The sequence below is a fragment of the Zalophus californianus genome, chromosome 7, assembly GCF_009762305.2.
Source record: "Zalophus californianus isolate mZalCal1 chromosome 7, mZalCal1.pri.v2, whole genome shotgun sequence".
Lineage (NCBI taxonomy): Eukaryota > Metazoa > Chordata > Mammalia > Carnivora > Otariidae > Zalophus > Zalophus californianus.
The window spans coordinates 29393344-29405642 of record NC_045601.1 but is presented as its reverse complement, the minus strand read 5'-3'; the positions used below and the strand labels follow the sequence as shown (position 1 = coordinate 29405642).

The following is a 12299-nucleotide window of genomic DNA, read 5'->3' as shown; positions in this document are numbered from 1 at the left end:
AGACTCAATGTGTTCTTAGTAAATCTAACCTGCCGCAACAAAAGGCACTGAGAACAAGACTCTGGAGGGCCCACATGTATCTGTCTCAAGAAAAACATGTGGCCTCAATAAACTTAATAACAAACTTAATAATAATAAACTGGTAAAATGCTAAAATTCTACCAGAGCACTAACATGTCTCAAAGACACACCCAGAATTAATTGCCATATATAATTATCTCCATAAATAACAATGCCCACAAATATAATTCCCACATTAATAATTTATTTCAGAGGAAATCTAAGAATAAACCCTATTGAATGGCAAAGTATATGATCAGTATTGAAAGAGCTACAGAAAGGAAACGCCTATAAAATTCATGGGACAAGGCCAAGAGAGGATCACTTCTGAAAAAGAAACTACTACAAGTCAACACATAAGGAATGATTTGAAAATTTGCTAAGGAGACACAAAACATACTCAAGTCCAAGAAAGGTTAGCTAGCATGTATCATCAGCCTACAACAGAACTAGAGAAAAGAAAAACGGTAATGATGAATGTGGAGTTTAGGAAAAAAGAGAACTGAAAGAGGAACATCAATTTTTTATCCAGACATTTCTAAGGGAAAGACACTGTGTCATAAAGGATATTAGTAATTCGATTCCTAAAAGGAGAAAGTGAAACTGCCTGGGCATGAGAGTCTGACTGCCTGGACTGAATCTCAGCTCCAGTGCCAGCTGTCCGTGTGACATGGGTGATACTGCATGGGCTCTGGAAACCTCGGCTTCACCTTCTGTAAAATGGGAGTAATACTAGCACCCACACTATTCGATGTTTTTGAGGATTAAATACGATGAACATGTAAAGCATTTAGCACATTATGTCAGTTATTACCCATAATTCATTACGTCAGTTATTACTCATAATTATATAGATGTTAGTTACCACCAAACAAACATTATTAGGTGAAATCTCCTATAGGGCAGAGAAAATTAACCTTTTTTTCAAAGCTGGCATAAAATGTCCTTAAACCCATCTAATCCCTATTCCTATGACTCTGCTTAGTAATCAGTTCTGTAATCACTAACCTGGGTTTCAGATTAATTTTTAAAAGGGAGAGTGGTCTTGAGTGGGCAGGCAGCTGGAAAGGTATACCTTTCACTATAAGATGTTTTTTAGGTTTATAAATCAACTTTGGTAAGACTGATTACTCCTAGTAGGTACCCCAGATTCTGAGCAAGTCTGGATGCACTGAGAGGATCAAATTTTAAAACCTTAGAATGAATTTTGTCAATACTCTCCAGATACTGTCTGGCTAGGAGAACCTATCTGGGCTGCAGTATGCCTTCCAGGGACCTGCTGTAGCAGCAATATACAGTCAAAACTGTTATGTGGAAAACAGCAAAAGGACTACACAGTAAAGCTACAGAGAACACAGAATCCTCTATTTTTGTATCCTTTACTCATTAATGAGTAAACGCCTATTAAACGCCTGTTGAACTAAATTGGTTATGTAATTCACACACCCACCCAACCCTCCCCCCCCCCACACACCCTAAGCTTGCACTATATTTTATTTAAAAAATTCCTATTGTGGTTACAAAGAAAGAAGTATCTCCAGTAAGACAGTCTTCTATAATATAGAAGTAATCAAGTCTTCTCTATTAAACTTCTCTGTAGAATACCACTGTTATAGTCTTCAATGGATTAAGTAATAACCTGACAAAAAAAAAATTGGGGATCTATCAAAATAAATTATAGGAAACAAGAAAAAGGCATTGTGATAAAAGGTAAAAATCCAGTCAAACTAAATGTTTGTAAAATATAAAAAGAATAGAGCTGCCATGGGAATAAAGATGACTTTTTGTTTATTTCCATACATACTATATACATTATGAAAAAAAACACTGCAGATAACATTTGAAAAAAAGTTCAGTGAATTGTCTCAACATGGGAAAAATATGGTTTTTCAAAAACACAGCAAACAAAGCTTTCATTTCCAAAGGCAGCCTTGATCTACACCTCAATCCCAATGCAAACAGAAACTCCAAATAATTTTTAAAAAGATGTGGTAAAAGCTAAATAAATTAATGATTCTAACAGAAATAAATTTTTCTCTTATAATAAATTACCAATGTGCTTCCCCATGCCTTTGATTTCGTATCTTAAAAAATATCTTTCTGATTTTTCCTTTACATCCGGTTTCTTTTGTTCATATATCCTTCCATTTATCTGAAGATGACAGCTATGTAAGATGATGGAAAAGAAAAGCTACAAGACTGAGTTGATTCCAGGATGTTAAGTTTGACAGTGTGAAGACCAACAGATTGTAGGAAACCTGTTCTTTTATTTATCTATGAGTCAGTTTCTCTTAAATCTGCAAAGTCATTTTGTCATGTAAAATTTTAGACAAGGGACACTTTTTTTTCCCTAGTGAAGAAACATTTTTCTCTAATTTTCAAAACTCAATTTAACTATTCCTTTTAAAATCTGGACCACCACACATAATTCAATTAAAAAATAAAATGTTAAAATACACAGACTTATAACACTGAAATAAACTTATTTACAATATATATTCTAAAATTTATACTGAGAAGAATAAAATATTTCTCATATATTCCAACAAAACCTGCAGTCTGATATACCTGAAATTCTAATTTTCTCAAGAAAGAAAAGGAGAGAAAGTGAGTACAGTCATAACTAAAGGTGCCTCAGTGTAGCTCCTGATATGTTTGGTTTAAAACTGGTCAAGATTCCTATCAAAGGAGGAGAGAAAGGGATAATATTTATTAAGTGCCAGGCACTGTGCCAAAAGGTGAGAACACAACACAGAACAAGTCTGCACAGTCCCTGTCTTCAAGGAGCTCAAGGCTAACTCTAACTAAAAGAACTATTATGGTCAAAGAGCATAAATATTTTTAAGGATATTTAAGCTTCTCAATACTTCTTATCTTTGAGAAAGACTGTGTAGAAGTTTATAGCTAACAGAATAAATAGCACAATATTTTTAACTAAGCATCCTCCTCACTTTCATAATCTATTTTCCAGTTTTATGGGCAATACCTGGTTTTTACGGCACTTTTTTTCATGTAGTGAGATAACAGACCTTTTAAATATGCTTAAGGAACATTTGTGTCTACTCTTTTTGGAAGTACATGCTTATTAATTTTATCCATTTTTTTGTGGAGGTCTATTTTTCTTTACTGTTTAGTTTTGCACATTAAGGAGGCTGATCCTAATATATTTTATGTAAATATTTTCCCAGGTTGGTGTTTGTTGTGTTTGTGTGCATTACACATATGCACACATACACACACTTCCATTTTTAAACAGCAAAACAGGTCTTGGGTTCGTTTTTACAGAAGTATCAGGTCAGGAAAGCCTGTAGATTATCCTAAATTGGTCTATTTACTGCAGTGAGTGATGTTAGAATAAACACCACAAAGGAACTGTAAAAGCACAAGAAAGTCTATTTTTAAGTAACTAACTTACTTTGTTGAATTAATATTTATTGGCATGGCAATGTAAAACAGAATCAAAATGGTTTTAAAATTTCCAGCTTCTCAACTGCATAAAATCATTAAACATACTGTGACAGAATCGAGTCTCTGTTTCACTTGCTGCATCTTCATTGAAGAATGTTCAGTGTGGACATAGTCATCAATCTGAAAAGAGCCTTGGTGAGGCAGTTTAGGACAGGTGCATAAAGCATCTTGACTTTGGTGTATTCCAGGTAATGGAAATGTTCCACTGTAGCGTTTGAACATTTCAGCCTCTTGCTGGGCAACTGGAAAAATAAATCTATAATAAGTTCAAGTCAACACAACAAAGGCACAATGAAATAATTAAGTCATGAAATGGTAGCATTAAATAAATGATCAGGAACTACATAATACATTTTATAAAAACTGGGTAATAATAAGACAACATGACTGACAAAATGTGAAGTTTTTAAATACTATAAAAGCATAAAAAAGGAAAAAATAATTTCACGGATAATTTATGTCAGGCAGTATTATAAATGAGCCTTGAAGGCCATGGCAATCTCTGTCTGGTAAACAACAAACTGGGATGGGAGCCTAACTTTAAATATATGTATACAGAAAACATTTGATATAAAAACTCAAAGGCATACAGAGTAGAATTAAAGGAAAGGCAGGAATAATAAAAATAATTATTTACAAACCCATCTCCCTAAAACAACTATTTTCATATTTCTATATCCCTCTTAACTTTTATGCATATGTACATTTTATGCAAGATACCATAATAGGAATAAAATGTAAAGTTTTTCAATTTAAATAGACAACTTTCATATCTTTATTACTATATAATTACCATTTTTTAAAAAAGATTTTATTTATTTATTTGACAGGGAGAGACACAGCGACAGAGGTCACACAAGCAGGGGGAGTGGGAGAGGGAGAAGCAGGCTCCCCGCGGAGCAGGGAGCCCGATGCGGGGCTCGATGCGGGGCTCGATCCCAGGACCCTGGGACCATGACCTGAGCCGAAGGCAGACGCTTAACGACTGAGCCACCCAGGTGCCCCTTGTAATTACCATTTTTAAATTCTTTACATCTCATCTAATGAAGCTCTATTATTTATTCATGCATTCTCCTATTACTGAATATTTACAATGTTTTCTGTTTTCCCTCATTACAGACCATGTGTGTAGGAGTGCTTTCATAGTTCAAATTATTTCTTAAAATAATTCTTTCTTTGGATTTAATTCTCAGGCTGGAATAGATGGTCAAAAGGGTGAATGTTTTTGATGATGATGATGATGATAAGGACAACAGCACATATACTGCACTTCATGGTTTTTAGAAGGCTTTCACGTATGTTATCTCCTTTGATCATTTAAAATTAAGGAATTTGAAAATCTGTAAGCACCTGTTCGAATATACAAAGGAGAAAAAACATACCGTGATCGTTTAAAAAGTATTTCCTTCATTATATACTTTTAAATAGAAGGCCTTTCTAAATATAAGATGCAAAGTAACTGATATAATCAAGATTTGTAACAGGGACTCAATAGACCAGCCTTCAGGGATTCTGTGTACTACTGAAGTTACATACAGAAATCTGAATGTGTATAAATGTTTCTGGAAATCAGATCCATAACTTTTATCAGATTATTTGTCAAAGGACTGCATGAGTCAGAAAATGTTAAGAACTGTCAACATAAAAGATGGACAGATTTTGCTACATAAACATTTACAGAGTCTTCATTAAAATAAAAAACTATCATAATCAAAATTAAAAAGCAAATGACAAGTAACACAGCTCTTCTATCTTTGGCCAAACTAAGAGTAAAAAGGACCAGATTTGCCCTCCTGCTTGAAACTACCAAAAAGCAAATAGAATGTATAAAAGGAAGAAATAAAACTTTCTTTACAGATAGAATCATCTATGCAGAGCTAAGATGACAGTGAGGCAAATGAAGTACATGAGGAAGAAAATTTAAGGAGAGACTCGCTCGATCTCAGGTCCTGGCCCTACTTTGTGTAAAAAATCTGAATGGAATCTAAACAATAAGCCATTAGAACTAACAATCAACTTTAGGCAAGGTTCCAGGATACAAGATCAGCATACAGAAATAACCGTATTTCTATATTCAAGTAACAAATAGAAACTGAAATTTTTTAAAAATGTCATTTACAATGCTATAAAAATATTTCATACTTTGGGAAAAAGTGATGAAAGATGTGAGGGCGCCTGGATGACTCAGTCGGTTAAGTGTCTGCCTTCAGCTCAGGTCATGATCCCAGGATACTGGGATAGAGTCCTGAATTGGGCTCCCTGCTCAGCGGGAAGTCAGCTTCTCTCTCTGCCCCTCCCCCCACTTGTTTTTTCCCCCTCTCCCCCCCCCAAAATAAATAACACTTAAAAGATGTGAAAGACATGCATATTGAAAACTACAAAACTGCTGAGAGAAACTGAAAAAGAACCTAAAATAGATATATTATGTTCATGATTGGAATAATCAATATTGCTAAAACATCAATTCTCTTCAAATGACCTGTACATTCAGTGTAATCCCACTCAAAATTCCAGTAGGTCACTTTTGGAGAAGTTGTCAAATTCTAAAATCCACATGGAAATGCAAAGAACTTAGAAGAGTTAAAACAACGTTGAAAAAGAACAAAGGGGACTTAAACAACTTGACTTCAAGTCTTACTATAAAGGTACAGTAATCAAGACACTTCATTATTGGCATAAAGATAAACAGATTAAGAGAAAAGAGTCTAGCATGTATGCACAAGGTGTAAAAGGAATTCCATGTAAAAAAGACAGTCTTTTCAACAAATAGTGCTAGAACAATTGGATATTCATATGTGAGTAAACGAACTTTGATACATACTTTATACCATGTATAAAAAATAACTCAAAATGAATCTAAATGTAAAATAACTTAAAATGAATCCGAATAACTCAAAAAAGAATCTAAATGCTATACCAGGTACAAAAAATAACTCAAAATGAATCTAAATATAAAACCATAAGAGAATTTCTTTGAAATCTTTTTTTTTTTTTAAGATTTTACTTATTTGACAGAGAGCCAGCACAAGCAGAGGGAGCAGCAGAGAGAAAGGGAGAAGCAGTCTCCCAGCTGAGCAGGGAGCCCGATGCGGGACTCGATCCCAGGACCCTGGAATCATGACCTGAGCTGAAGGCAGCCGCTTAACTGTCTGAGCCACCCAGGTGTCCCCATAAGAGACTTTCATAGAACACAGAGGAGAATATTTTTGTGAGCTTGGATTAGGCAAAGATTTGTAGATACAAAACCAAAAATCCATATAAGAAAAAAATTGGTAATTTTGGACTTCATCAAAATTTCATTTGTTCTTGAAAACTGTTAAGAAAGCAATTAGAAGACAAGACAAAGACTGGAGGAAATGTTTGCAAATCATGTATCTAATTGAGCACCGCTTATATAGAGAAAACCTAACTTTTTTTTTTTTAAAGTATCACGAAACAGTATTTTATGCTGTGTACAGGTTGCTATGTAGGTCTGCACACAAATTCATATGGCATGGCAAATTAATGACATCTTAAATGTACTGATCTCTTCTTTTCCTGATCCAGAATGTTTCCAGTTTAATTGATGTATAATTGACATATGATATTGTCTAACTTTAAAGTATACAACATACTATTCATCTTTGTATATATATTACAAAAGGATCACCACACTAAGTTTAGTTAACATACATCACCTCAAAAACAAACAAAAATCCGTTGCCTAATACAGTTCCAATTCTTTTTCCTGGTGATGAGAATTTTTTTTTAATTTTTTATTGTTATGTTAATCACCATACATTACATCATTAGTTCTTGATGTAGTGTTCCATGATTCATTGTTTGTGCATAACACCCAGTGCTCCAGGCAGAATGTGCCCTCTTTAATACCCATCACCAGGCTAACCCATCCCCCCATCCTCCTCCCCTCTAGAACCCTCAGTTTGTTTTTCAGAGTCCGTCCTCTCTCATGGTTCGTCTCCCCCTCCGACTTACTCCCCTTCATTCTTCCCCTCCTGCTGTCTTCTTCTTTTTCTTTTTTCTTAATATATGTTGCATTATTTGTTTCAGAAGTACAGATCTGTGATTCAACAGTCTTGCACAATTCACAGTGCTCACCATAGCACATAGAGAAAACCTAACTCTTAATTAAAAGTTAATAGTCAGAAACAAACAAGTCAATTAAAAAATGGCCAAAAAATTCGAACAGACACTTCACTGAAGATAAATGGATGGCAAATATGTACACGAAAAGATGGCTCAACATCATTAGTCACTAAAGATAAACAAATTCAAAGCACTGTGAAATAGCACTGCACACCTATGAGAGGGGCTAAAATTAGAAAGATTGACCACTTCAAATTTAGCAAGGCTATGGGATACTGAAACCTTCACACACTGCTGGTAGGAAGGTTAAATGGCCTGACCACTTTTAAAAACAGTTGGGCAGCTTCTTAAGCAGTTAAATGGACATCTGCAATTGGATACAGCCCCTCTACTCTTAGGAATTTCTTCAGAAGAAATGAAACCACGTGTTTATACAAAGACTTGTGATGCACATTCTTAGCAGCTTATTTCTAATAGCTAAAAGCTGGGTACAACCCCAACACCCATCAACAGGTGGACAGAGAAAAACAAACTGTGATCTATCATAAAATGAAACAATACTCAGAAATAAAAAGGATGAACTATTGATAAAATCTAAAATATAGATAAGTCTCGAAGTAATTATGAGTGACAGAAGCCAGACAAAAAAAGAGTACATGGTATAAATGGTCTCACTTATATACAATTCTAGAAAATGGAAATTAATTCATAGGGATTGCCTGGGGGATAGAGGAGGTAGGGAGAGATTTCAAAGGAGCACAAAGGAACTTAGAGATGATGGATATGTTCATTATCTTCATTGAGATGATGGTTTCACAAGTGTTTAAATATGTCTACACTATCAAAATGTACATTTTAAATATACTGCATGTCAATTATACTTCAATAAAGCTGCTCACACTAAAAAAAAAGCAAACAAGCTAGTGATAAAAGGGTTTAATTTTTTTAAAAGATTTTATTTATTTGAAAGAGAGAGAAAGAGAGAGCGCACGCGTGTGCACAAGTGGGGGGGAAGGGCAGAGGGAGAAGGACAAGCACTCCCTGCAGAGCGGGGAGCCAGATGTGGGCTCCATCCCAGGACTTAGATCATGACCTGAGCGAAAGTTAGATGCTTAACAATATGAGCCACCCAGGTGGCCTGGGGGTTAATATTCTTAACATGCAAAGAGTCCCCATAAAATGAATTAAAAATAATCTAACAGAAAATAGGCAGAGGACCACTACAGAAAATTCAAAAGAATAACTATATGGCCAATAAAAAAATATATTCAACCTCACCAATAAGAAGGAATAAGGGGGAAAAAAGGGAAAATTAGAAAGTGATGGGTTCTTTTTGTTTTTGTTTTTGCCTGTTTAACTGATCCACTGTACTTCAAGACACTTTTTCCTAAGAACAAACTGAATAAGAGTAGCCAGCTGTGTAGTGAAGTACTGCTTAAAATACTGAAAAAATATGTTAACAGTGGAATTGTACAACAATCATGTAAATAAATTATGGTGTATTCATTTAATGAAAGGGAATTCAGCCACTAAGATTGTATACAGAAGTATAATTGCCATGATGAAATATTGCTAATATGTTAATCAGAGGCAAATAGTTTATAAAGCAATATAATGAATATACAAAAAGATGATTTTTTTTTAGTCACCAACCTTGGTTGCACCAACCATGAATTTAAGATAGCACATACAAAAAATTTTGGGTCCTTGATCACTATATTCATGCCTCACTTCATTTACACACTCTGAATAAAGCACAGCTCAATAATGAGGGGCACTCTCTCCCCGCAGACCCTGATGATATAAGTACCAGGGACCATTACTGAGGGAGAAGACCTGCTTACAATCCACCCTTTCAGAGATAGATGTTCATTCTTCAGTACCAATTACTGTTCTCAGATGGAAAATCTACATGGGTCTGACTGCATTTTTTCAGTACATATTTTGGACTTCCTTTCATAGCACTCTGACAATTTACTCCCAAATATTCAAAGATTGTTTAAAGAAGAAACGTGCTCTATGAATTGGAAATCGCAAAGCTTAACAGTAGTAGATGAGCCAGGGATGAATGAATCAACAGACGAAAATTATGTCTTACGATCTTTGCCTTATTTTTTTCAAAATTGTCCTTTTAACATTTCATTGTTTTTTCATTGTTTTTGTTGTTATGAATGGAAAGTAAAGCTGGATTTGACTATTTCATGGCATTTTCTGACTCCCTGTTTTTCTGTACTTGCTAGTTATCTATTGCCAACCACAATTTCACATTAAGCTCTGAGTGGGCATGCAAAGCATATAAACGCGGATATAAGCAACAGTTACACAGGATAACAGCATTTTGGTATTTATCTTATTCTTTTTGCCAAACTCTATTTTCTAAGTATTATGCTATGCTAAACATGTATTATATTTAAAAAAAAAATAACAAAAAGCACCTAAATATTTATTTTTTGCGGTATTATGATGCCTTTCACAAAGAATTAAAATGGCCCATATGTATGCAGGTAACAAAAATAAATTTTGTTAAAAATAACCTCAAACAATTATGAATACTTGTTTCTGTTGTGTAAGGGGAATTTTCTATACAAAAGCCAGCTGACTGGATTTCAAGGAGTCACATTAACACCCTACTTTATCTTTAACACTCCTAGTACTGCGAAGGCAGCCATAAAAGACATGTGCAGAAATATTCACAAAGACCTAGTTTCTCAGATACTAGAAACAGAAGCTACTTACAAGTTCTTGCACTCCTCCCCTCCCTAGCCCTCCACAATACATACATCTATCTGTATAACACTATACAGATTTCACTGTAAAATAGGTCATAATTGAGCTTTCTGAAATTCCTTCAAGCTTTATGCTTCTAACATTTCAAAGCTTTCTAAAACATTTTTATATAGGCCATGATTGTAGTATGATGTTGCAATTAAACAACTGTATTTCTTCACTTAGTCATTTTCTCTTCTTTGGCTAATTTAACTTTGTACATTTAAAATTCTAACCTAACCCGATAAAACTCAAAATTTTAACAGTCTCACCCCATCCATCCACCACTTTTTGAGGAGTGCACTACAGCAGGCTCTGGGAATACAAAGACACTGGCCCCCTCTTGGGGTCTGAATCTTTTGGAGGTCAACGAGAAATTACTGCTATATGCTAACTGGCGTAGCAAAGGTGTATCCACAAGGGGCTTAGAATATAGAGGTGGCAAATACATTTGCTTAAAGGAACGTCATACCCATCAAATTACTTCCAAATCTACCTACAACTGGCTATAATAGGGGATTCTAAATTTTATACAACTAAAAAAAGTTCATAAAGTGTTTTCATAATTGATAATCAAATTTTGATTTATAATAAGTTCAGTGCTTTTGTGTATGTTCTGGCCTTAAACAATTATAAGAAATAACGTGGTTTTCTCAGGAGATGTTTATCTTTATAGGAGGAAGAACAGAGGAAATAAGATATTTTAATTCAGAGCCCTTTGCATTTGAAGTGAATACAAGGTTTGTTATTATTAAAACCTATGTTTACTTATGTTATTGACTTTATAACAAAGTACAACTAAAAAAACCAAAATATTCTTTCTCTTATACTACATTAACCGTAAGATTTCCTTTTGGTTCAACACTTAATCCCTTTGTTCAAGACCTACTATTAGACACAGTTCTGTTAATACGTACAGTCATTTTACTGGATACCTAATCCTTTTACTTATAGATGATTCTATTTCTAATTATAGCATTACTGTAAGCTGGTAGGTCTACTGTGCTAGGTTCCCAGCATTCAGCAGTTATGCAGTATCCTCCTTGCTTTCCTCTAGTGTTTGCTATGTGTAGGGAATTTCTGTGGTCTGAATGTTTGTGTCCCCCTGAAATTCCCATGTTGAAGTCCTAACTCCCAAAGCGGTGGTATTGGGAGGTGGGGCCTTTGGGAGGTCATGAGAGCAGAGCCCTTATGAATGGGAAGGGCACTAATCCCCTTATAAAAGAGGCCTCAGAGAGTTCCCTTGCCCCTTCTACCATGTGAGGTTACAGCTAGAAGGTGCCATCTATGAACCCAAAAGTGAGCTCTCACTGGACACCGAATCTGCCAAGCCTTGATCTCGGAACTTCCCAGCATTCAGAACCGTGAGAAATAAATTTCTGTTGTTTACAAGCCATGTAGGCTCTGGTATTTTGTTATAGTGGTCAGAACGGACTAAGACAAGAATGTTCAAGGGCTTAAAACTTTTTCTTTTTTTAATTGTATTTTACGGGGCCTGATTTGTTCCTGCTTCAGCTAATCTTAAGAAACTGTGTGGATGGACCAGAGAAGTTTTATCGAGTAACACTTCGACTTTAGTAGCCTGGGTGTATTCAGGGCCTGTTAGTTATTTTGTATTTCCTTGGCATATTTAATATGTTAAGGAGAACTTGTGCTACTAATGAAACTGTCCAAAGTTTTCTTTTTTTTTATTTATTTGACAGAGAGAGAGGGAACGCAAGCAGGGGGAGTGGGAGAGGGAGAAGCAGGCTTCCCACTGAGCAGGGAGCCCGATGCAGGGCTCAATCCCAGGACCCTGGGATCATGACCTGAGCCGAAGGCAGACGCTTAACGACCGAGCCACCCAGGCACCCTGTCCAAAGTTTTCTAACAAGGAAGTATAACATATTCATGTCTCAAAGCCAACCAAAAGCGAGAGC

General features: G+C 35.3%; 1 protein-coding gene across 19 annotated transcripts in view; it reads right to left on the bottom strand.

Moving 5' to 3' along the window:
- Window positions 1-12299, bottom strand: part of AHI1 (Abelson helper integration site 1) — a 229367-nt gene that overhangs the window by 133790 nt on the left and 83278 nt on the right. For all 19 annotated transcript variants that reach the window (XR_003521334.2, XR_003521333.2, XR_003521335.2 and 16 more), the window contains one exon: window positions 3574-3770. Coding sequence is in view for 14 of the 19 variants with exons in the window: in XM_027601494.2 (XP_027457295.1) it covers window positions 3574-3770 (197 nt within the window). In the remaining 5 variants the exon portion in view is untranslated. The remainder of the gene's footprint in view (window positions 1-3573; window positions 3771-12299) is intronic.